Genomic DNA, 26,800 nt, shown 5'->3' on the forward strand with positions numbered 1-26,800 from the left:
AATTACGTACATGAGCTATGCAATTACATTGCACATATTCTAGTGGGATGCAATTGTACCTACTTATGTTATTGTTTACTTTGAGGAGGCACGGTAGGCCATTGCAGTTAACTGTACACGTAAAGTTCATTTATCTTCTGCCCCACCTATACCCCTCAAAAACAAAATAAACACGATTAAACAACCGAAACATATTTGCTGTAGGAAACAAATGAAATGAAAAGTCCAGGTCAAAAATGTCTTTTTGATATGTTAAAGAGGAATATAATCTAGGCATTCTAGTGAAGTTTGCATTCAATTCCTACGTACCGTTTTTGAGATATTGACAGTTGAAGTTGCCACCTTTCGTACCAAAAGTGAACTTGGAGCAAAAGGTGTGATATCATATATAGTTGCACACTGACCAATAATGTTTTGTTTTTATTTATTTTTCAGTCTATTGATTTGACCTTGGAATGGATAGGGTTACTAGTTTGTCTAAAGGGGATGTGAAGTTTATGAAATACCAATACCTATGGTACATTCACATCAATTGTGGAGTATAAAATTAAACAATTGGCACTTCTCGGGCTTGAAAATGGCCAACCAGATGTACACTTTTTGCCTGAGAACCAAGTATTTTCCAATAGTTTTTTTCCATCCATAACCTTTTTGAAGATTGTCACCAGTCACAAATCATATTCGAACTCATCGCATCTCCTGTGGATCATTGCTTTTGTAGGTGATTCTACCTCGCGGCCCACAATATCCGTCAGCCCCACTTTTCAAGGTTTTAAGCCCATTATTCGTTCAGAATTTGAAAATTCACATTTCTCGTGAATAAACTCACTTCAAAACATACCCATAATGTTGTACAAAATTTCATCTATGGACAACCAATATAGAAAAACCTCCTTGAACCCCTAACAGACCGGTCAAAATTGCACGAGTAGAGGGAAGTGTGACGAAGAATGTTGGTCAGAAATTTTCGAAAATTCAAACAGAGTTAATTTATTGGTGTAGAAATATTAAAACCTCTTATAACGGCTATTATAAATCTTCGTTGAAGGAAATGAAAAAATAGCATATATTTCCGAAACCGAACACTATACACATAGGCGTAGAAGGCGGGGGGATGCAGCCCCTAATTCGCCATTAGTACGCGTAGCCAAGGGGGGCAAAGGGGGCAGCCGCCCCCCCCCCCCCTTCAGCATATTTTTTAATTTTTTTTTGAATGTTTTTATGATATCGCTAGTATTTTCAAAAGAGAAAATGCTAAGATGTAACTTACAAGGCCTGGGAAGTGCCATTTCCAGCGATCTGGGAGGCATTTTCAGCCAAATTTTTCTTGTACGCTTCGCGCCAACCATGGTGGCGCTACGCTTAGATAGTTTGCAATGGCGAATCTACAGTTTCGCCCCTCCCTTGGCAAATTTCTGGCTATGCGCCTGGCCATTACTAATGTAAAAGAGAGTTTTGACATAATTGGACCTTCATGCTTTTCTCCATCTACATAAGACATTCCGTTGTTTACATTAGCATCCCGCGGTATACTGCGCAACTTTCACGGACCGTACGGTACACGATGGCATGCGATGTAATAACCGATGCTTGCTTATATGATATTGACATTACCATGTTGAACGCGCGCGGAGCACCCGAAAATTTTTGGTTATTTTTTCGGGCAAGTCGGACAGTTTTGAGGCTTTTCATCCTGGAACGCCATTTTCATGCACATATGATGTGATATCTGCTGACATGTTTGCTTTACAAATTCGAACAGGCGCGTAGCAAGGAATTTGCCAAGGGAGGGGCGAAGCCTGTAGGCAAATTATCTAAGCGTAGCGCCACCATGAGTTGGCGCGAAGCGTACAAGAAAATTTTGGCCGAAAACGCCTCCCAGATCGCTGGAAATGGCACTACCCAGGACCATTTGTTGGCGCGAAGCGTACAAGCAAATTTTGGCCAAAAATGCCTCCCAGATCGCTGGAAATGACACTTCTTAGGCCTTGTAAGTTGCATCTAAGCACTTTCTAATTTGAAATTACTAGCGATATCATAAACAAAATATGCTGACGGGGGGGGCGGTCGCCTCCTTCCCGAAATGCGTCACGGTCGAGTTCGAGACCAGCCACATTTGGTTTCATAGCACAATTCTTCAATTGTTTAAGGCGTATACACACACACGCGTTATGATAGACCATATATAGGGGACAAACTAAAACGAATGACAATTGACTTTGTACAGGGTTAATTATCATTTGCGAATGACAACGAATGGCAACGAAGGACAGTGTTGAGAAGAGATAGAATGATTAACGGAGTGGAGTAAATGCGGTTATTGGTTTTCTCCCCAAAAATGATTTGAGGAAAATCGCATATTACGTGGTTGCAGGGTTTTGGTGTAATTTACGGATAGAAACCACCATGCGCTTGAGTGCTCTGCTTTTTACCTCTGTAGATTTATATAGAAAGATAACTGAAGCCGTTTCAATATTATAGTATTGTTAGTTTCTAACAATTAAGATCGGAAAAATGACGTTAAATTTACTTTTTAAAATCAGACTTACAATTTCGCTTACTATAAGGTGCGTTTTTATCTTGTCCGTACTTTACTAGATCTAGATACCCGCGAAGTCTGAACTGTGATACCCGGTTGAAGCAAATGTCTGTGCTGTCATTACTGTCATTCGTTTTAGTCAACGCAATTTTTTAGTGTGTACAACATATTGTCATTCGTTATGTGTAACGCAATTGTCATTCGTTTTAGTAACACCCCATATATAGTATATATATAGATCATGAGTGAGAGAGGAAAAATTAAAACGTCAAAAATGGAGTTGTCGGTGTAAGGGGTAGGGTGAGGCACACGCCCCTTCCGAAATCCTTGATCCGTCACTGGCTACCCTGTGTATATAATAGGGATCAGCGCTGTAATGAGGTCACTGTTCCTCTTTCTCTTCCCGGTGTCTTGGCGTTTTTATTTTACTCCCTCCTTTTCTCCTTTTTCTCTCTTTCTTCTTTTTCTTTTCCCTTCCTTCCTCTCCTCCTCCTCTTTTCCCCCTCTTTTTTCCTTTTTTCTTCTCTTTTTTTCTCCCCCCTTTTCTTACCTGGGGGGTGCGCCTGTCTATATATATATAAAATCTCACGAAGCGCGCGAACATTTTTGGGGATGAAAGTTGCTACGCGCACCCAAGCAAATGCCCCCCCCCCCTAATATTTGAAACAAATCGCCGCCCCTGGTCAAGTCCGTCTTACCTGCCACGGAGTTCGCATTCGTCCGTGGGTTCTTTTACGGAAGTGATATTATTTCTGTGGGTTCCATAGATGGTGGGTTCCCTCTGGAAGATATTGCCCAATAGCAGTTCTTTTACCATAGTAACGCTGGGACGCCGTATTTCTTATAGCCTAGCCTTGCTACTACTAGTACTACCACCACAGTACCACTACCAGTGTGATTTGTCAACAAAGCAGCGTTTGGCCCTAACGTATTTTACTCAAGTAAAACAGTTTGAAGATTACACACATTCCTTGACGCAACGTAAAAAAACTTCAAATCTCTGAAATGACTCTGTATATGCCTCCACTGGCCAAGAAAAAATCAGTCTCCGGGAAATTTAGGTAGGCTTTAGGCATAAACTTTAATTTAAAGTGAAGTCTACTCTAACTAGCCTAAGTCTAACTGTATTACAAGAGTAACGTTAGGTTAACTTAGGCATAAGTTAGGCATACAATTAATATGAGTGGAATGTATATTTCGACACACCGAATATATATATATTCGGTAGACCTCCGATGAGTTAAAAGTGCGATCTGATACTATTAAACAAAACAAACACAATGACAAATACAAAAGGAAAGTTTAGATTAGAATACTTAGGCCTAGCCTAGGCCTAGACCCTATTCATTCTTTACAATAACATTCGACACCAATAAAAAATGGCCGTGGCTATTCTTACGACGAGTCGTAACAATTATTTATAAACTATTCTTACGACAGAGGCAAATTCAAGCGCAGTAAAGTAAATAAAGCAACTGCGCATGTAGTAGGGGTAACCCTTACCCTAAACATAACCCTAAACCTCAATCCTAACCCTTACCCTAACCGGAAATTATTGTTTCTCCTCGTCGTAAAAATAGTACTCCCGGTCATGAAAATAGCAACTGCGCATGCGTAGTCGGGAATTATTCTTACGACTAGTCGTAACAATAGCCCACTTTGATAAAAAATACCAGTTGTGCTGATGTAAAGCCTATTGGAAAATGGTTTGGACCAAGGCTTGCAAAATTGCATTGTGCCATATATAAATTCCAAGAATTGTCTTACGGACCTTCTAGTTCTAGCCTAGACTTTCTTGTTGAATGGACTTTCCATTGGGATATTCCTGAACGGCAAATTTCATTCTTATGGAACATCAATAAGACCAAATCTGCTACTCAATGTGTACTAGTGAGATAGTGAATGATGCAGGTCTAGAATTTCACAAACAAAGTGGCTATTCTTACGACTAGTCGTAAGAATAATTTATAAATACGCATGCGCAGTTGCTTTAACGTGGCTAATTTTACGACTAGGAGTACTATTTTTACGACTAGGAGTAACAATAATTTCCTGTTAGGGTAAAGGTTAGGACTAGTGTTTAGGGTTAGGGTTACCCTACTACATGCGAAGTTGCTTTAATTACTTTACTGCCCTTGAATTCGCCGATGTCGTAAGAATAGTTTATAAATAATTGTTACGACTAGTCGTAAGAATAGCCACGGCCTTTCACAAAACCTAATAAATATTTGCTAATAATAAGCAGTAATAATAGCATTAGTTCAGGGCTTATGATGTTAGGTTTGGAAATCATGTTCATTGTAGACCAATTTACCATGTGCTTAGTTCTTATTACGTTGCCGGCAAATATTACCAGTGCCTTTTGTTCTACTGCAAAAGTGCAAACTCCACCAGAACTAAGCCAGGGATTAAATAAACTATCTCAGTTTAATGGCCTGATAATTAAGCTTGGTATACATATATGTACAGTTTAAGTTATATTTACAAACATATATATATATATATTTTTCTTTCATGAAACTGTACATTTCCATGTGCCTGTATATCTAATATATTAACTGAAATAGTACACAATGTTAAACATGTATTCATGACAACATTGCAGGATTTTCCATGCCTTATGTATTGGTTGTCCGAACAGCAAATTCGGCAGCAAAATAACAACGACCAATATGTACACTGTGGGAGATATTGTGGGGGTGATGTCAATTTCCATATTTGGGGGTATTTAATTATAATGCAAACTATAATTTGATGTTAACAATTACATGATTAGTTGTCTGCTGGACAACATCCGCAGCTGATTTTGATTTTGGAACAGAAATTTGGTAGTCTCCTGAAGGTGACCAGACTACCATTAATAACTTGCCCTGGTATGGCACATTATACTTTAATTGGTCCACAGTGAACAGTTTCAGAGTAGTTACTTTGTTATGAGAAAAATACTACTGTAGGTTAATGAGTTGCTAATAAATATATGACATGTTCAACAAGAAAGATCCTAAAAAAGAGAATTTGAGAATATTTTGCCCATAAAGAGGGAATAATTCGATATAACTTTCAGGTTGCTTATCAAAATTAACCAAATATGGTGTTGCAGACAGGAGTTTACAGATTGTAATGTTGCTTTGGTGTAGCAAATTTGCCAATTAGCACTTTGGTACATGCAATAACAGATATTTACTCCGGGCTGATAAAAGTGCTGTTTGGATTAGATGCAGCAATCACTACTGGAGTATTCTTATTGAATCCAATTGTCACCTAGGAATTGAAAGGAAAATGAAAGACTCAAGACATTAAACAAAAATTATGAAAGGCTGCCATCTTGCATCTCAACCTACAGTAGATAAAGAACATTGGCTAGCAAACATTCAAGATTGTCTTTCACTGATTTACAATGGTAAAATCAGGTAATTTTCATCATAAAGTTTGGTACAGGGTTTGCCAAGAAGTCCGGCAAGTTAACATACAGCTGGTCTACAATGTTAGCACATGCTTGTTTTACCCCATTTCTTGATAATATTCCCCCAAGGTAAGTCATGAGTTTGCTCTGTGAAGCACTTACCTCATATTCTGGTCCAAGATGATGATCTGTAGGCTTCAAATATCGACTAAAGCTGTTCTGGACAGTGGCCTTGACTAATTACTAAAATGTTTTGGATTGGTCCATGGAGCATTTCATTTCTTTTCAAAACAGTAAGGCCAATACATATGTCTTGACACTATCTTTTACATATATTTTTTTTCCTTTTTAGTCCAGACACTAAGAGAATATTTGGTAGAGCAGAGGAACCTCTACACGGTGGGAACCAGAAAGTTACTCGCAGTGAAGATCAGATCAGATCAAGAGAGCAAAAGACAGAAGTAACTTCTCTCAGACCCCAAGGAGTTGGTTTCCTTATTCAAAATTGTAGAACATTACATGAGCCTGTCTGTACCATACAGACCAAGGGGAGAGATTTAAATCAAGAAAGCAAATGGTGGCCAACGTCTTCAGCTCAAGCGCCAAACTCCCAAAAGCCCAATTACAGTCAGAACACTACCAGTCGAGGAGACTATGTTAGGCATACACATGTGTCACCTCTGGCTACTCGTCACAGCTCAAACCCACACAACTATGCATCTAAAGGCGCTGGTAAGTACAGCCTCATCAGCCTCCTGACCCTATCTCTCTCTCCTGCTTTGTCGTTTGCTTTTTATTTTTATTTGTACCAAGTAAAATTCCATTTAAAGTTCATTAGTAGTGAGTGGAAATCTATTGTTTACTGTACAAGATAGATAGAATGGAAAATTAATTGTCTTCTAAATCTGCAGACCAAACATACAAATTTGAAATAATTGTACAAACCTAAAAGCAACAGAAAGGTGCTGCATTATTATGAAATGACATTCTTGGTTTGTTTGGCGTTTTTTTTCCCCTTCCCTTTTTGTAGAGCGGCCTGAATGAGGAAGTTTGTTAGATCTTACGTGTGTTATGAGAATCACTTAATTGACTGTTTAATGAATGAGATTAAAATGCTTCTTAAACCTAATTAAGGATTTTTGTTTAAATGTAACTTGCTTCGGTAAAATACTTCAGTAAAATTCTATTTCATTTAAAATATTTGTCCAGCTGCAATATGTCACTGAACATGTCCTCATTTTTTTATCATCTCATAGTTCCAGTCACTCATTTACCAAGTGAGAGAGGACCAAGACTGTTAGTGGAGCACATCTCTTATCAGCACCAATACAACAGCAGGCAATCACCATCTTTACCCACACGTGGCAAGGTAACAGGATGTTCAATTGAAATTGTAGACTCACTGGGTGTGTTTATACTTAACGTAGGATGTTAACCTCATAGTGATCTAATACTATGAAAGAAAACAAGAATCATTGGGATCAATTTGTCACTGTGTGAAAAATTTAATATAAGAAGTTTGGCAATTTCACAAGATGGTGGTACTTTTAAAAGAATCTGTAAAACAACTCTGCTACATTGCACAGGAAAGGTGTACTTGAGATTCAAATGTACAGCATTCTTGACTTAAAAGTTCATAGCTGAGGCAACTCAGATCTGTAAACTATTAGTTTTATTTTTCAACTTATTGCCACATCTGTTTATACATGCTGACCCTAAAAGTCAATGAAGGGTTTTAATACAAAATTGAAGAAAGAATGAAGTTGCAAAAAAGGCTTTAATAGCCCTTCAAATTTGGTGTTGTTGAGAAATTTTGACTGTCAAAGAATTTTTATGGCATACATGTCTTGTTATGTCTTCCAAATCATCCTCATTGGTCCATTAGAAATAAGCTATTGTAAATTAAACCTGACATCTGATAGTGCATTTTCTTCTTTTAATGTAAATGTTGTCCTTCCAACATCCATCAGAAAACTGCTGTGCAATCACAAAATTTCATTTAGTCTTAACTCAGTAATGTATAACAGAGCTAAAAATGAAACCTGAACCTGAAACCATTATTTTGGAATTTGCTTTTCCTTTCCTTCAACTACGAGAAATAGTTCATTTTTTCTCTTCTCATTTGACAGCTCCATGGCAGCTTTGTTTGGGATGTTCTTCATCCTGAACCGGAGAAGAGATAACGACTGATAAAGCGATAGCTGCACCACCATCTTTGCTAAAACCAAATGTTGTACACTGGCACGCATGAAGAACGATGGTGCTACTCAGATATGGGTTATCACACAAGCTGTGCTCTGGTAATACCTTTCCTTACGGACATGTAAGGACAAAAAAAAAACCACAAAAAAACAATAACCTTATTACATATTTATTTATAAACTGCATAAGATCCTTCCATTTTTTAGTACCCATTGACTACATTCAACAAAAGTCTGTGTACAATTATTAATATTTTTTTAAATAAAGAAGACAGTACATTGTGATCTGATCTAGACTGGTTCGTGTTTGATTAACTGCTAACGTTACAATGATTGATGTGTATCTACATTGGGGTGTGATCTCTGGTTACACAGTATACAAGGAACGGTGGCTTCTGACTGGCACCCTCCAGCAAGCAAATAACTGCCGGCAGTGTATACAGGGATCACCACCACCAACTCATAGCTGGATGGTACAATACAGGGCTTGTAACCCTGAGGTAACTGATTCCAATCGGGCTGTACAATACAGGGCTTGTAACCCTGAGGTAACTGGTTCCAATCGGGCTATAGCCAACTATGTCTCTACTCTCTTCAAGTTTGCCTATAATTGGAGTGTTATGTTGTTCATAAATTTAAATATTAAACCTGAGCATAATACAGTATGTTACTATTCAAAGTTTTCTTAGTATGGTTCTTACTTCCTTCCTTGGGGGGGGGGGGGGGGGTGGGGGTTTCCTTTTGACAGGATCTTCAATAAGCTGGTTTCTGTCAAAAACTATCTAATCATATGGCTTCCATAATAAAGGCCCATGTAACACAAATCACAATTATAGGTCTTGCTTTTTGGGACCTTCTTGTAGCTTTTTCAAATTGCTTAATATTTGCAAGAAACTTGCATACTTTCTAGCTGTGGAGTGTTTAATTACAAGATGTCCAGGATGGCTTGAAGTAGAGATATGCTTTAAGGATGACAGTGAACAGACATATGAACACGGGTGACCATTATTTGGATGTATATTAAGAGGTAAAACTGTAAACATCTAGAATTTGTAGTATTTCTGATTCCATATGTAAGGGAAAGAGGGTGGTTGTTAATTTTTCTCCAGATGAAACATCTTGTTTTTCTCAGTGAAAGGTTACACTTAAATAAAGTGCTTCCATGGATATGAATTAATTAAATGCTTATACTTGTTATCGTATGCCAACAGTTTCACGCTGTAGCCCTCAAGGGATGCTATGTCATAAGAAAGTCAAGCGACGTGCATCTCTGAAATGTGACAAACCGCTTACAGAATTAGGCTACAGTAGTTCTAACTGTAAGAATCTTAATCAATGGAAATTGCTCTATTCCATTTTCATTTTGTAGTCTAATTTCTCAAAGCAGACTATTCTGTTGAAGTTGTCTTATTATCCTGTATATTCCACTCCAGAAAGCTTTTCTTTTCATCTAATAAAGTGTTTCTGGAGAAATGGAATTTGATTAATGACAATGTTGAGTGACATCATCGTCATCTGCACATGTTGGGGGCTTCCAGATGCATAATCTTTAATCACTAATTAACATTTGTTGGGTGACAAATCCCTGCAGGTAAAGAACATACCTGCTGTGAACCAATTCATTTAATAAATTTAAACACATTAACTGTAAACCGTAAAGAAATATCTGAATGAATACTAAAACTAGTTGTTTACGATTTTGCAAAGTAATGAAAATGTTTGTCTGTAGCAGTTTTACTATGGTGGCATATCTGCATGTGCTAGCATTGTCTTCGGTACATAATTGTTCTCCAGAAAGATTGTGTTAGAAGAGTTTGCAAGTCAAGGTGTACTCATTTTAGATTTATCACAATCGACCCCCTGCCCTTCTTTCACATACATATGATTACATAACTGAGCATACCACACTGAAGAAAGGTCCTCATAGGTCCTTGGGCATGCAAGTAAGTTGCTAGTTTTAACAATAGCCACACCAAGGAAATAATAGAGGATGCTGTCATATTGGTCACATCTAATCCCGCTAAACTCAGCAAGCTGCACTGTCTAGCTACAGGTCATTACCATTAGTTGATCACTACTAATACATGTACAATATCGTTCATCGTTATTGAAGGAGAGATTGCTTTAAACATATTTCAAAGTTTAAAAGTCAACCTAACTGTTTTAAGAACATGGGTTTGTGTTTTCATAAATATGTTTGTTTTTTGTTTGTTCGGAGAAACTGCTGAAGTAGAACCTTGAACTAGTCGATTTCCCCAGTGTATCTGTACGCAAGTTCATGTGGCATTACTATGTGTGTTTGTGAGCCCTTTCACACGATCATTTGACTTTGATTTAAAGAACTGTAAACAGTACAAACCATGCACGTCAGGACAGACAGAGTCACTTGAAAGCGTTGCAAGTTGCAGAGCCCCATTTCCCACAATTGGACTTAGCTTCATTATTTTTATCAGTGAAGTATTTCACTGTTTCACACATTTCCCACCCAAAACAATTGACTTGAAAATGTTTAAGAAAGTACAAGAACTTGACCAGTTTGATTTCTTTCTTCATTCTGTTTTTTATGCAATTCTTAAACAAAGACATGAAAAAGCGGCAAAATGGCTATTAAATTTTTCAAAATATTATTGACTGTAAATTGTCATTTATGTTTTAATTTTTTTCATTTTCCAATTCTGTTTTCATTAAAACATGAAGTAGAACTAGGTCTGAAAGCTTCTAATATGTAACTTAACTTTGCATAGACAACACATGAGTTTAGCTGACTAGGCTGGAATTGCCTTATCATTTCCATAACATCCTTGGAGCAAAACTTACTGAATGTTGAAACATACTTTCTTAAAACATTGGCAAGATAACATTTAGTTTTACATTCTGGCTTTGAGGATCATACAGTTCTAGGAACATGTTTCTCTTTCATACTTAACATAGAACACATCTCATATATATTATGAAAGAAAGAAATAGTGAAAAAAGTTGGAAAATTTTGTCCAATTTATGTATAGCTATCTTATAGCTATCTTACCCTTATCGACTCTACAATAGAAAAGGAAAAGCAAAATCTCAATGGAAATTAAACAATACTTTGTCCACTGACAATTAAAGATATTAATTATCAAATTAAAAAACTCCCTTATGCTGGTATGCTTAGGGTTCTGTTCTGACCATTATTCATTGTCAGCACATTGCAAGGTCCTTAACCACCCCTCCCATCTTCCCCACCACCTCCAAATAACTGCCACTTTTACTCATTTAAATGCCATTCTACAGGTACAAGCTTTAATTATTGAAATAATGAATACCTTACACAACTTAATTTTATCCCTATAAAATTTAAAAAATGTTTTTTTTTGCTTGGATGTTGGCATATTAACACATGTCATATACATATAATTTCATATTCTATTGATCCTTGTAACAAGATTGCCACCCAAATTTTGACAGCAGAATGAATGGTATTTTCGAAGCTCCCCTACTTACAGGACCCATGTACAATACTTTTAAATTGTACTTTAAATGCAGTCCATAATTTATCTTTGGTCAAAGGTAAGAATTTATTTGTAAGCAAAAGAAAAGAAACATGAGTGGGCTCAAAACAAAATTTAGAGCAGGAATTAACATCAATACCAATCATTGTTGCTTTCACACAGTTAAGCATTCTATTTTGTAAACCCTTAAGCCAATGGATTCCTGACAATGTTTATCACATGGTGAAAATGTAGACAGAATAATATATAAAGCTCCATATTGAAAAAAATTATTTAAATAATCACTGACTGGTGTAAAAATTTGGTTTTTAATCAGCTGCATTCACAAGGAATTATAGTTTTCTTAGATAAACTCTACATACTCAGGTCTTCACCCTGCACGAGTCTTGAACGAAGTCTCCAGACATCCTGATCAAACAAAAGAAATAATTAACAAATGAAAACTTCAAGCAAATTAAAATGACAAGCAACAGAGTAAGTCTTTTCCAGAAACATTGGCTTTTAATTATTTGTTAACATTTATGCTAAACATCTCTCCTAGCAGAAATGTACCAGTTGTGAGTACACACCGATCTCTTTGCTGGTCGTCAACTCCTGTTAGTTGTTCTGCAATTTCTGACTTGTGCATTTCTGTGTCTACAAAAAGTAACTTTGGAACTCACCAGACACAGATTATCTACGACATAAACTAATTACAAGGGGTCGAAATTTTGTCCTTACTCCTTAGGACTCAAAATTTAAAATCTCTCTAAAAATACAAATCTAGTGGTAAGGTATTGTCAAAAACAAAGGTTCCTCCTTAAAACAACTTATCATTAATTAGAAAGATAAGTTCTGACTGTGACTCTCAGTTTGAAGAATTTTAGAACCTGTAGCCATTTAGAAGTCAGATATTGGAAATCTGGAACATTTAAATTTTGTCTCACATTAAAACTCTTCTAAAGCTATATCCTGTGGGTTCCATCTATTTTCGATTCAAACTATCACAATTTTTGGTGTTTTGCACAGAGCTTTATTCTGTTGAATTTGGAACATTTACAACAACAATGCCGGTTGTTTTTCCTTGACACAATGCAGTCCCAATTTTCAGACATTTAACCACCCTGGGATGACAACAGGAGAAGAGACAAAAGAAAACAGCCTTGTGAAAACATTTGTGTTTCGCTGGGTACATTCTCTATTATACTGCTTATTAGCCTAAGTGGATCCTGGTGTCACCCTTAAAGACTTCCATAGACAACAACCAGATCAACATGTTCATGCTCTTGATAAAAACCTATACACCACCTCAACCCCCCCCCCTCTCCCACCCCTCCCTTCTTTCCCTCACCTTAATATACACAAATATTTTTTGTGGTTAGTTTAGTGCTTTTATCAACCATACCTCAAAGGCAACCTCCACATCAGGTCCATATTTTTTGAGGATGACTTCATCAGCTTCCTGCTTCACCTTCTCCTGGTTAGTTCCTCTCACATCGATGTAGGAACAGTCTGAGGAAGCATAGTGGCATGAGATTGCCTATAAAGAAAAATTCAAAATTTAGCGATTTTCGTAAATATTATCAACACGACATCACTTCCATATGCAAGAAAGCCATTACATCTCAATTCTCTGGTACTCACCTTTTGTTGTTTTGTAAATCACTATAATTACGGACAATTCGTAACATTACCTCTTCTTTTCTGCATGCTGGGCTTATAAATCAACCCGCCTTTGTGACAAGCACAAACAGATACTGCTCTTGTTTAGCATAACTTTCAACAGAACCACTTTAAAGCAGAACAGTGCAGAGCCTCATTAGACATGGCAGTATAATCACAAACTGCAGACACTAGATCAGATGTGTTAATTCATTATTATATCCTCAGGCCAACACCAACCAATGGAAATTTACAGTAAAGAAATGACAACAAATTAACTGCTTTTTTTAATATTTTAGATTCTATTAACATGTTTGCTAAATATGTATGGGTTTAGCAATAACTACAGCTGAATTTTCCATTTGTGTTGTAACTTTGCCACACTCTGACCATGTCATATTATATTTGCAGACACCGATCAATTTAACTAATTAAGAAAGGGGAATGCATGGCTACTGCCAAATGGCTGTTGCTAAGTAGCTAGTTATTACAGTAATTGTTTAGTCCAACATAGACAAATTTGTGTTCCACAAAATTTACTGCAATCTGAAATGGTAAAACCAAAAACAACTTCTTTTGAAAACGAACCATTTTGAGGTATGAAGCATCTGTTGTGATAATTATCCTTGATTATCTTATATTATATTTTAAGCTAATGACTTTGAATTGCATGTATTACCCTTGTCAGTATATCTTAAACTTAACCTAGAGTTGATACAGCTTACTGTTAAGGAACAACTGATGTTTATGTTCCAGTTGTAGTTTTAACTCACCTTTCTGAATCCACTTGTCTTGTTGGATCCTGAACCATGGATCAAGAGCGGGTGAAAGAATACAGTGTCACCTTTCTCCATTTCCAAATGAACTCTTGGCATGCTGGGATCAAAACTCTGAATGCCGTGGTAAAGCTTATTCACTCCCATCTGATTGAAGATCAATGACAAAACGTATAGTGAAATAGTTGAACAAGTTAATACTGATAAGTTAATACTGATAATACTTTAACTCACTGATTCTTTTAAGCGAATTATGACTAACTTTTCTTCAGGAAGGACTTCAGGAAGGACATGACTAACTTTTCTTCTGTCCCCCCTTCTTCTCCCCTTGTTTCCCCCCCCCCCATCACTCCTCTTCTCATAGCTCTCTTCCACCCTTTTTTCTCCACACCTTTCTGTCTTTGTCCCTCCACTGTTTATCTCCTACCTCTCCTCTTCCCCTGTTGGTTTCTTTCTTTCTTCTCTCCATCCCTTGTCTACTAATCCCCTTACATCTATCTCTTTGTGTTCACCATGCTCATTAACCTGTCTGTATTCTGTGTGTGTTTTTGTCCCTCCTGTTACTGTTACTTGTCATTTAGCCTTTGAAGAAGATCCTGCTAGGATCGAAACGTCAGGCCAACTAACTTTTACACAAGCGAATTATATATGTTAGATACTAAGATAATTAGGTCATTTGGGAATTTTTTTGTATACCAACTTAGGTATAATTTTGCGGAATGTTTAGTTATCACATTTGTGTATAATGTTCTTCAGTTTATCTGCTTTAATACAAACATCCTGAACTACATTAGTGACCCTGTTAAAAAGGAAAAAATGCAGTAGATGCAATTGTGCCTATGAAACAGGGCAACAGTGCCTATTGGCAACAATGTCCATCAAACAGGTCAACAGTGCCTTCTGGCAACAGTACCTATCAAACAGCTGCAACTCCCCTTCAGCAAGGCTAAATCAATATCAAAGGCAACAGTGCCTATTGTATGAAACTGCACACCACAATAAAATGATATCCTTCTCAGCCTGGCTGCATGATGTTGCAGCCCATCCCCCCTCCCCTACCCCAGCATCCTACTTTTGACATGGTGCTTTACAGAAATCCATTTTGCATTCACACTGATAAGAATAAACACAATTCATTAATAGGTTATTTGCAGGGAATAATTTATCCAATATAGCATCACAACGTACTATGCAAGCAAAACTAACAAATTGCGATACAAGTGCTAAGTCGTATAGAAGTTTTGACACACAGGAACTATAGCATTTTATATGAGAGAGTCTAACTGCCTTCAAAATTGCTACACAAAATCTGAACGCTATAGATTATTCCCTGATTTGTCTTCCTTAACTATTAAGATATCAACTTGGACTTTGACACAACAGTCCAGGTAAATTTCTATTTGAAATACTGACTGTAAGTTGGAACAGTCAACAAACTAATTAGTTTTACCGTGAACCAACCCACGTTTGTTTAGCAGATCGATATGTAAAGAAATTGACAAATCTAATAAATGAGGATTTCAATGTGATAATATTTCAAAGATTGAACACTTGCTACCAAAGAATAATACATCTTTCTTCTGAAAGACTCAACCATTCAATATGTTTATTTTTCAAAACTACAGAAGGTCATCAAATACCACTCCTGCAGCCCTGCTAATGGCTCCAGAGAAAGAATCAATGTATCACTCTGGAATGTCTTGCAGCACTCTAAATTTGCTGAAACAAGACTTGGGCACCAATCTATCCACATCATACACAATGCAATAGGTTCCAATCGTGAATTTTCTGCACTCATGTAACCTTTTCCATGAAACATTTCTGCATGTTGTGACCAAAAAAACCCCCCAAACAAATGGTTCATTTACAACTTATTAAACTTGAAATCTGACTCAAGAGCCAGTACATGTAATATTCTTGGTTAAGTCAACATTTAAACCTCATCACAAACTTGTTCAAACACTTTTCAAACACAAATACTAAAATCATAGATATTTTCACCAAACAAAATAAAAATTAGAAAATTGCATTTCACATAAATGACGGGAGAAAAAGTTTACACAAAAAAATACCTTTTCAGATTTCTATGTAAAAGTCAGGAATTTTCTATTCCAATTTTCCTTCCTACTTTACGTTTCTTATCTAGCCAAGTCCATAAATAACATCTTCCTTGTTTCCCAGAGAAGGACATAACAAGGGATGCTGAATATATGTACACACCTCCCAGTCCGGATACCCATGGTCCAAGAGATCCCCTTTGTGACTACCAGGGACCACCACAAGGCACCCATTGGCACGATTGACTTTCTCCATGGCTGTCCATGATGCAACAATATTTTCTGCTGGCCTGAAGGGAAAGTAGTACAGGTCTTGGTGCAATGGATGACGAGAGGTCAAGGTACCTGTCAATAAATGAAACACATGTGTAAGATGTTAACCCTTTATTTTCTTCTGACAGAGATATAGGGACATTGAAAAATTCTCACAAGGATAAATAAAATAACAATGGTGTACAATTCTGTGAAGGCTTATTTTCACCTTTGTTTTCTTCACTGACAATTGGGTTTTTTACAATGAAATTAACACCAATTGCAAACAAACTTTCTAATATAAATATCAGGGCCGAAAAATTTAGTGTTTGCTGATTTATACCCAATATAGAGTGACCATATGTTTTCTTTTCCTTTATTTAATCAAGTGCTACAAATCCAGCCTCTGACCATGCAAACCAGTGTTCGCATTAAGACGCGCTATTGAGGGATTCCCGCCATTTATCTAGAGGGTCCTGCAAAAATATTTTTTCCGGGGGAATTTCCCGCAGCAATTCCTGGTAGTTCCCGCAACTTCCATTACTGTAGTTACAAAACCTGCCAATAAAATGTTGGATACTATAAAGTTTTGTTAACTCCTGTAAGGAGTAATGTGATTGGTCATATCTTTCCAAAAAGAAAACACTGGCATCGTTAGTGCGGCACTGCACAGTGTGTATTGGCGGCGGCAATGGTCGACCATTTGTACCGCACTGTATGTACTATATGTGTGCTAAATCTCGGTATGGGCACATGTACGTACATCTAACTTACTTACATCATGACATCCCCCCGCCCACCCCCCCCCCAAAAAAAATGAAAAAAATGAAAATCCCAGCAAACTTTGATAATCCGGCCCAAAAATAAATTGACTGAGGGGATTTCCCCACTTTTTCAAATTCCTAACGCAAACATTGATGCAAACTGAATGATCTTCAAATGTTCTACTAGTCTGGGGCATTAATGTTAAACATAGATGTTAAAAACATTGAAAATTATGATAACTCATGTTAAAGTATGTTACTTTCCAACAAACACTCCATCCTAAATAGGGTCAAAAAAATACCGTTTGCTGATTAATATGACATGCAATGTCTTTAAGTAAACTACACTTTTACTATAGCCAAGTACTTTAACTATGTTCAATGATTTTGCAAAGTCAAGTCTCTGACTGTGCAAAATGGATGACCTTCAAATATACTGTTAGTCTGTTATGTTAGTGTTTACCATAGATGTTGATAACGTTGACAAAGTATGTTGCAATAATTTTCCAAACAAAGACACCCTTCTCAAGGAATTGTAGCAACAGATTGTCTACTTAAGGCTAACTTGAACTTAGATAATGTCATATTTTCTTGGAACAAAATGAATTGTGTATGAGTAAGAAACATTTTACTGACAAGAATTTATGCAGAAGTGGATCATGCGTATGTCATTTTAGTGATGAAATGCACCAGCTGCCTCAAGTTAATATCTCCAAATGGCGATATATTCCACAAGAAACAAAACTCCCCAATTCCCCTATCACTTCTTCGTATTCATCTGCTCTCTTTTTCTTTGTTATTCTTTTGTTTTTGGGGGGTTTTCTGATAGTTAAATAACAATTTTTTGTACTTGCAGTGAGTAAGGTAGTCTTCATTTCAACAATTTGGTTACCATCAGTCAATGTTTGTTTGTGTTTTACTTTAAAATCCCCTTTATTCACTGTATCAAGGGAAGGGCACTAATGTTACAACTAACATATAATATTGGTCTCAAACTGCTTATACACATTCTTGTCAGAACTGTACTAAGCACTGCAAGATATGGTAACTGTCATACCTGAAATGCAATTAACCTTGACAAGTTACAAGGACAAGAGCTCAAAGTACAATCATTAGTGGCAGATATATTATCTAAATGAATACAGAGTCCCAACGTTTATCTAGGAGTAAGACAATTCTATTAAACACACCAATATCTGGTTAACTTTAACTCAGATAGTACTATACTTTGTTCAAACACAAATTATTGTATCAAGATTGTTAATATCAGCTACTTGGATGATTTCCAACATTTAGGTATTATAAAAAAAAACTTGGAAATTAATCTAAGTTTGATCAAATGCTTTTAAAATTTAAGTGAACTAAAAAATTGTATAATTTCTGCTTTCCTGATTGATTATCCATAAAAGAACAAGGAAGTATGAACACAACAAACAAAATATTCAACAATGGCTACCAAATCAGTAAGCTGGCTGTAATGCTTTGAGAAGAAAATGATAATCAAACTCAGGACAAAAAACAAGGCTGTAATAGGCTCACCCATCAGTATCAAAGAAGATGATTTAAGAAAAAGACAATGCATTTTGTTTACACTTCTTAGGGGTGGGGGAGGGGGGAGGGAGGGAATTGATAAGGTATCAAACTTGAAAGCAGCCGGTGTTTTTGGTAGTCACATTCCACTTCTCATTAGGTACAAAGGGCACTTGAAGTTTGAACAATGCTGCTATAGACCAGCAGAAGTCAATAACTGTTTGTTCAGATCATGAAACCCACAGTAAGTCATGACCTGCTAGTGACGATGTTAAAGGTCTTTCCCCTCGTTATCCTATGTAAGTCAGGTGAAGCTATGTAATTCCACTATGAATAGATCTATCATATATTTGTTAGTTTTGTGTTTGTTCATTATCTATTGTTTCTTGTCATGGGGGGACTGCTAGAATAAGCTATGCTTCCTCAGTCTTCCTCCACCACCTTATAAAAATGTTGCAAAATATTGTATACTTGCACTGTGGAAATCAACATCAAACTCAAATCTTATCATCATATTAGCCAACGATGGTGGCTTGGCATCCCCTTTAAAGTTGTTCACCTTCTGTTTTTCCAGGATGTCAGTATTACTGATCACTCACCTGGATCTGGTGGTTTGTTGATCAGCATTGAATGCATGGCTTTGATGTTTGGTCCAGTGAAACAAGTAACATAGTGAAGAATCTGGAAAAGATGCAGAATAAATACATGAAATAAATTCTACACATATACATTCTAAAATTCTCCATTAATGTGATAACTGAAAGGAAAACAAGGTGTGGTAAAGTGTTATTCACAAGTATTTTTTGTATTTGGAATTATTGAATTCGGCAGACGATGATCTTACCACAGAATCAAAAATTGCAATAACAACAAAAACGTCAAAAGAGTCCAGTGTTTTCCATTGTAGTTGGATGACTTGTACAGATAAAGTTTGGCAAAACAACACAGCTTAGTCCAATGTTTTACACCATATTTGTGATTTACCTCTGGCAGGCAACAGTATTCAAAGAGGATGGGGTCGTTGTATAACTCCTGTATCTTGTTGATGGCTTTCTCTCCTGTCACATACTCCGATGAAATGATGCTAACATCCTTCATGACAATAAGACCAGGGACCTTAACATCTCCTCGACAAATTTCCTCAAATCTCTTCCTGTTGAAAAATTGATTTTTGGGGTCAACAGTGCAAAGATATCACAACTCAAATCTTTTAACAATTTTAACATGTATACTACATTACACTATATACGGTAAACAATTAGGTCCTTTTGCCCCTATCCTATTGACACACAATTATGAAACTTATACTGAAGAGTAAGTATTCCACATGCACTAGCTGAAACCCCATATCAATATTTTGCCCCTAACTTATGATATGGCTGATTGAATGTAAGCTATTTTGATTGGCTCAACCTTCAACTACTACAGGAAGTTGGATGACAGAAGTGGGTTCTGTGGTTTCATCAAAATGACCTTCAAAAGCTTTACTTAGGCTATTATAATAATCTTCTTATTGATCTATCCTTGAAACCTGATAGTTGGAATGTATGTTTAGCTGTAAAAAGTCTTTGGACTTAGCATTTTCATCAAAATGCATCTTTTTTGTAGAAATATTCTTTTCCTCTGTGGATAAATGATTGACAAATTGTAATAGAGACATTTTCAGCTGAATTTCCCCTGATGAAATCATCCATTCTGTTGTTACTGGATACACTTAAAACTGATTAGAAAATTTTAAACCTTCATATCTTTGTGATACAAGATGCTAATAAATAAGACAATTCTTAGCAATTTTGTTAAGCATTCAATAGCCACTAGAAAATCCTTCTACAGGAAGCTAAAACTTGTTATTTAACCCTGATGCAGCAGCTGTCAAAAACACTTGAAGTGCAAAGGACAATTTTCATGAATGAACAGCAATTGACAGAAATTCATGGAGGATTTATCTGAGCTGCACTGTTAAGCTAAAGTAAAAAAAAACAACACAGATTTACAATCAATTGCTTTATTTCTTTCCTTTATACACACATATTCATACAGTAACTGGAATATAATGTTTTAATCAGCTGACTGAGAACAGTCCACATAATTTGTGGCCTCTGGCAATCAGAGAGATGAGGCAACTGAACTTGAAGGCCTTATTATGAATTCCATTGTAAACATGGCCACAGTGATAACCATCTTGACATTCTTCCTTTTGCAATAATATTTTAACTAATGATCACACAATCATGACGATACACTTTTCGTCAAAGGTTTGGTCCATTTGTTAGAGATCAGGTGAATGAATAAATCCAAAAGTAAACATTGCCTTTGTCTAATAACACATTAACGGTTTTTGGTTACAACATTAATCGGACGATACATTTGCTAGCACATACATGTATTGTCTTGACATACAAAAATAATGTAGACTGGACAATTGACAATTATTACTGCCCAGGCTTAGTGCAGTCAACCTCTGGCAAAGCACTTAAAGGCTCAAGGGTATTTTGTTGAAGTTGTCTGTTAAATGACTCGCTCTTCTATGGAAATGTTATTTTGAGAGAGAGGGAGAGACCTGAAGCGATGAACTCCATGACAGACTTTACGTACAATACAGTTGGTTCTAGGCATTGTGATTGCGTTAAAAATACACAGCCCAGCAATAGCCCATTTTACAGTGTTTGTTAAAGGGTGTGAAGACTCGCGCAAAAAGAAACGTCTAATGCTGGTAATTTGACCTAGTTTCGAATGAGGTGTAACAGAAGTGTTAAACACTACCATCGATCCCAGAAAATACACATACAGCTTGCTACCGTTGGTAATTAGACACTAGTGCACAGTCAGTACATACAGCTACGGTCAATACCCACAGCACAAACGATACAGCGATGGACATCTCAGGTCCAGCTAAAGATAACAATTAAGGTATATCACGTTTCATTACTGTCTGCATTTTGTAGCGACATGAACAAAATGTCACTTGCAAGTAACAGAAAGTTAACTTTTTCAGATGGCACCACGCGGCTTGGGGCGAGTCTTCAATGCCTTTAAGCTGATACAGTACAGTACATTGCACAATCCTTCACAATTTTAAATTAAACATTAAACAATGCATTTTGACCTACTTGTATCGGTGCAGCTTGTCATCACTGACAAGATTCTTGATCACCAAGAAACCATTTTTGTTGTAAAATTCAATCTGTTCTTCCGATAGATGCGAGTTCTTCTTAACATATTCTATTGGTCTTTGACTGTGAGAATACAGCGAGTTCAGATCATTTAGTGTCTTTGTTGGTATATTAAGGATAAACTTGGTACAATACATACATTTGACTTGGATACATTTGACCTAGAAAGTGTACACATAGCCAGAGACTCTAAAACTGGACTTGTGGGTGCAACTTTTTTACACCAGCTGATAGCACTTTGGTTAAACTACAGATGCATAATCCCACCTGATTCACTGCAATGTGTATGGTTTTATGTGCATAATTAACTAATTAGTATCTATATAGGTCAAATATTACAATTATAGCAACCTTCTATACTGTGTCTTAAACATTTGTAAACACAAAATCATCTCCAAATATTGTCCTAGGTGCATTCAAGTGTTGCTGTTTTGAAATCTAGTAAAGTGACATGTCTTCTTGACTATTCAATCCTTAGTGTGAAACCAATGGACACCGACACTTTGTATGTAAGGTTCATGTACATATATTGGATAGGGTGGACACTAACATGATTTCATCAAGGAAGAGAAGGAAGAGATGACATGAACAGCTGCTAGTCATGAACCATGTTTCACAGCTTGTGTCTAAATATGAACCCAAGAAATTTAGAATTTCAAAAATCCTGTTAATAAGATCATATTAACTGTATTAAAATTGCATTTGTTCTGCACAGAATGAAATACATATTCATGCATTCGTGGAGGCCAATGAAGTACATCTGCAACTTAAAGAGTGTGTAGGATTCCATAAATATTGACAGTCGATCATTTTCTTTAAATCCTTTCATTAAAATGTTGGATATACTTGTGTCTTATGACTGCACATAATTGTCTGGCCACGTCCAGCCACCCACGTGTGGGGAACATTGAACTAAATGGTCTGCAAAGTGCAGTAATTGATACATATTTTACGTTTCCAATATAAGTGTATACACCATCGAAAAAGAAATCGCGACTTCGCTGAACTACTCTTAAAATACCTTCTGTGTAATCATAGCCTAGAGTGACTGACTGACTGATGTACTTTCAAGGTTGTGTACTATGCTATTCATAGACCTAAGGCTAAGTTATGTCCTATTTTCCGTCCTAAATTATGCCTAACTGGGAATTTTTAAAAAGGATACGATCTGCACATCATCAGTTGATGATTTTAGGTGCCTCTCGAGAGTCTTTAACCGTGAGGATGCCATGGTTTCTTCGTTGAACAGTACACCTTTCAGTCTCGGAAGGTTGATGCAACGGCGACTGTGACGAAGCAATGCCAAGTGACGTTGACGTTTAGCGAGGCGGTGGGTTGTAAATTTGTTACCCAGGGTTAGAGATAATGTTGGAAAATGGTCGGTGTTTACATCATGAGTACTACGAAGGCCTGTTGGTGCCATGCAGCCAAAATTTCCGTATATACATACTGTACTATTTCGAGGAACTAGTGCGCATGTTCTGGGTATAAAGCCTAAATTTAGGTATATCTCGAACAGAAATTGAATTTTGATGATATTTCCCAATTATCCAGCACTTGAAACATTAAATATGAAATGATACAACATTGGGCAATATGGAGGAGGGGGGGGGGGGGGGGGTGGGTGCTGACTGAGACCAAGATTTGTCCCCTGTCATACAGTGTAAAAAGCCAACTAGAGTATCAGCGGCAGTTGGGTAGATATGAAGCTATCAACAAAATGTGGAATGGGAAATAGAAGGAAACCGTTGGCCATGAAGTTTAGTTCCTTCGCCTAACAAATTTCACATCTTGATGACACGATAGAAATGTCAATATTTTATCTCAAAATTTGTCATTTCTTTTCTCAGACGTTTTCCATTTTTTTCTGGAAAATTATACTTTCTTTCTCGAAAGTTAAACCTGTAATACAAATTTTGTGCTCTTTTATCTCACAATTTCTATACAAAAGAAATTGTTGCGATATTAATTATTTTCATTTTGTTCCAATCGTGAGTCTGTATTTTCCAACTTTCCACCTTTTTTTTGGAGTTTTCGACTATTATATCTCTCTTTTTATTTTGAGCTTACGGTCTTGCATCTCGATATTTCAATTTTATCTCAAATATTCTAGAACCTACAGTGTTATAATATGAATATCGCAACCTATTAAAGGTTATTTGGACGTGGCCTAAAGAAAATGTGGGGATTACGTGTGAACGTGTAAAGTTTACACAAAAAGTAGGTCAAAGGTATTTTTGGGACAAGTGCACGGGTCCAAATCCTTCTCGGCAAAACGTCAATTTTCGAAAGTTTGTCATTATGACGACTTGTTGCATCTCGGTAAATTTAATAATTTTGTCGTTTTGACCAGTTGTTAAACTCGGCAAAACGTCATATTTCGGAATTTTGTCATTTTGACGAGTTTGTTACTCTTTCATCACCATTATTATCACTCAGGAAATCTACAATAAAGTTCACGCGACCTTCATTTTTGGTGGATTATGTCTTTTATTAGTGATTCCAATTAACATGAACATTAGAACCCAGTGCAAGTTGACAAATGATGCGGCGAACTGGAACCCCAGCCTATGTTTTAGGATAGAATACCCCTCAATTGTTGGAACCCATGACAACTATGATCTATGAATAAATTTTATCGTCAGACTTAGAATAGGTCCCATGTGAGTGGTGGCTAAAGTGATGAAGGCATCCAAATAAATCAGTGGTTGTTCGTTGGAGTCCTCACGCAAGTTACCTCGGTTGCTAGGTGGATCTGCATCTGGTAATCGGGTGAATTATGGTCGGAGCGTACTATGTAACCACCGTGTACCCAGGAACGTAGCTAAGGCCTGCTGATTGAGGGGGGGGGGGGGGGTGAAGTGGCTAAAAATCCAACTGGATGGGTTTAAGCCAGAAAATTTCGACTGCTGCTTTGTACCCCCCCCCCACCCTCGCGCTACTCGTCAACGATACGGTCAGTGTCACTCAGTCACCCAATCTTTCGCGACGGCACTTTTGTTCCGAACTTTTTTTTCGATACATTTGTACCCACTGGCACTCATTTCACAAATTATTATTTTTATTTAGTTCGGGCAAAATGCTGATAAATTTTCGGGCACCTACTGAAAGAAAGATAATTTGCAATGTGTTTTTCAGTAGTTAAACTGATATTATTATTACCATTAATATTGTAACGACTTTCAAATAATTCTAACCAATATGGAAGGGTAATAAGACGGAAATGATTGTATGCTATTTGCATGCGATGTAAAAACCGATGCATGTCTCTATGATTTGCATTAACATGTGGAACGCGCGCGTAGCGTAGCGCGCGAAAAATTTTGGTTACCCCCCCCCCCCCAATCAAATTGGCTCCTACGCCTATGACGGTATAGTTCTATTACGCATTTTTTAATTGGAGTATTCAAAATCATACATAGGTTTGTACGGTGGAGTATAAGAATCGCGAGATACAATTTCTCAAAGTGGCAAGAAAAACGTGGTAAATATAACAGATTCAAGGTAAATTTTGACCGAAATTTTTCAATTTTTAGGTTATGCACAATCACAGGAATAAATGAATAGGCCTAGATAAACTAGAGTGCGACAGTCGGAAATTCCGACTGTCGCACTCCAATTTTCCAACTATCGTCAGTTTGACCAAGTTAGGGGTTAGACACTCACACACCCCCTCTAGCGACGTCCCTGCGTGTACCCAGTGTTCTCACTGTGGAGTAAACTCCGGTATCACTCAACAACAAGGTAACATGGGATGCGCTGCCACGGAATATGCTCCCTATTTCATTTCCCCAATATTAAGGACCGGGCACCGTCTTTGAAACACCATCTACAACTAAACAACCACTAACAAGCTTTGGCTCAAGCTATGAAGTGCTGTCTCTTATGATAATGACGGGGCGCACTAGTTTTCAATTGGAATCGCCCGGAGATACGGCGTCTTTAATCCGAGGAACCAACGAACTTAAATCCTCAGGCTTCAACTGGGCTAGACGTTCGCGGTGAATACAGCACACCATCACATGGTTCAGCCTCTGTTTAGTCATGGTGTTCCGTAGCCATGTCTTCAAACGCCTCAAAGCACTAAAAGATCTCTCGGCTTCCGCCGAACTGGCGGAGGAGACGAGGAGCAACCGCAAGAGAGCTTCGCCTTCACCAAACATATAGCCCGTACCGCTGGATTCATCAACTTGAATATTTGTCTATACCCTTCAACCGACAACAACTGGAACTGGCCTCGAAAGAAAGACAGACTAAGCTTAATATTGTCGGAGAGCTCAGGGTACCAACTCACGAGATCTAGGTGGAACTCTCCATTCAGCAACATTGAGTGCTAGCTATTCGATGATATGAATCCTGAGATGTGTAAGTCCTAACCAAATATATAGACGCGACATTACTTTTTTTTCCAAATGTGTGTGGGGGGACATTTGATATTGTTTCCCCCACACATCGAAATGTGGGGGACGTGTCCCCCGCCCCCCCCCCCCCTGGATTGACGCCCATGCACGTAGTTAAAAGTTTTCAAAGTGGGAAATGGAGCCGAGGCCACATCTTTTCAAAGTTTCTGAAAGTTTTTTTCTTCCAAAGTACTCGAAGTATGGAAGTTACTGACAAGCGTCCATAATCTGTAAGAAGACAGTGTTGCACGTGACAAGAAGCAGTGTATCAAGTCTTTTCTCTTTCTTTATTGTCATCGTGGTTTTGAAACATGATACTGGTTTGCGAAAGTCAATCGAGCTACATCGCGTTGATGTTCTAGTTCTTGGTCGTCTTTTCTTGAACTACGCCATATGTTATCGACGAGCCTGGGAATTAGTTTGAACTTTGTATTATACAACACCTAATTATATTCTGGTCACTGTATTGGTCAAATACTCGTTGATTGCATGCAAATTCCGCTCTATTCCACTCTATGAAATAGAACCATGGGTTATACTTTTTTTTGGTAGCACTTTTTTCAATGGTAAGAGAGC

General features: G+C 37.3%; 3 protein-coding genes across 6 annotated transcripts in view; 2 read left to right on the forward strand and 1 right to left on the reverse strand.

Annotated features, from left to right (window-relative positions):
• Nucleotides 1-26,800, forward strand: part of LOC139971412 (uncharacterized) — a 268,235-nt gene that overhangs the window by 231,929 nt on the left and 9,506 nt on the right. The window lies entirely within an intron of this gene.
• On the forward strand, nt 3,237-10,770 carry LOC139971406 (ciliary microtubule inner protein 6-like). The gene is made up of 4 exons (XM_071977782.1): nt 3,237-3,600; nt 6,295-6,674; nt 7,199-7,311; nt 8,072-10,770. Exons 1-4 carry the CDS (start codon nt 3,545-3,547, stop codon nt 8,123-8,125), a joined length of 603 nt encoding a protein of 200 aa, XP_071833883.1. The 5' UTR covers nt 3,237-3,544; the 3' UTR covers nt 8,126-10,770.
• On the reverse strand, nt 10,679-23,158 carry LOC139971405 (phytanoyl-CoA dioxygenase, peroxisomal-like). The gene is made up of 8 exons (XM_071977781.1): nt 22,990-23,158; nt 21,762-21,922; nt 19,636-19,804; nt 19,251-19,332; nt 16,269-16,450; nt 14,046-14,195; nt 13,016-13,150; nt 10,679-12,039 (listed from the first exon to the last, which is right to left on the reverse strand). Exons 1-8 carry the CDS (start codon nt 23,053-23,055, stop codon nt 11,986-11,988), a joined length of 999 nt encoding a protein of 332 aa, XP_071833882.1. The 5' UTR covers nt 23,056-23,158; the 3' UTR covers nt 10,679-11,985.

The sequence above is a fragment of the Apostichopus japonicus genome, chromosome 8 (assembly GCF_037975245.1).
Source record: "Apostichopus japonicus isolate 1M-3 chromosome 8, ASM3797524v1, whole genome shotgun sequence".
Taxonomy (NCBI): Eukaryota; Metazoa; Echinodermata; class Holothuroidea; order Aspidochirotida; family Stichopodidae; genus Apostichopus; species Apostichopus japonicus.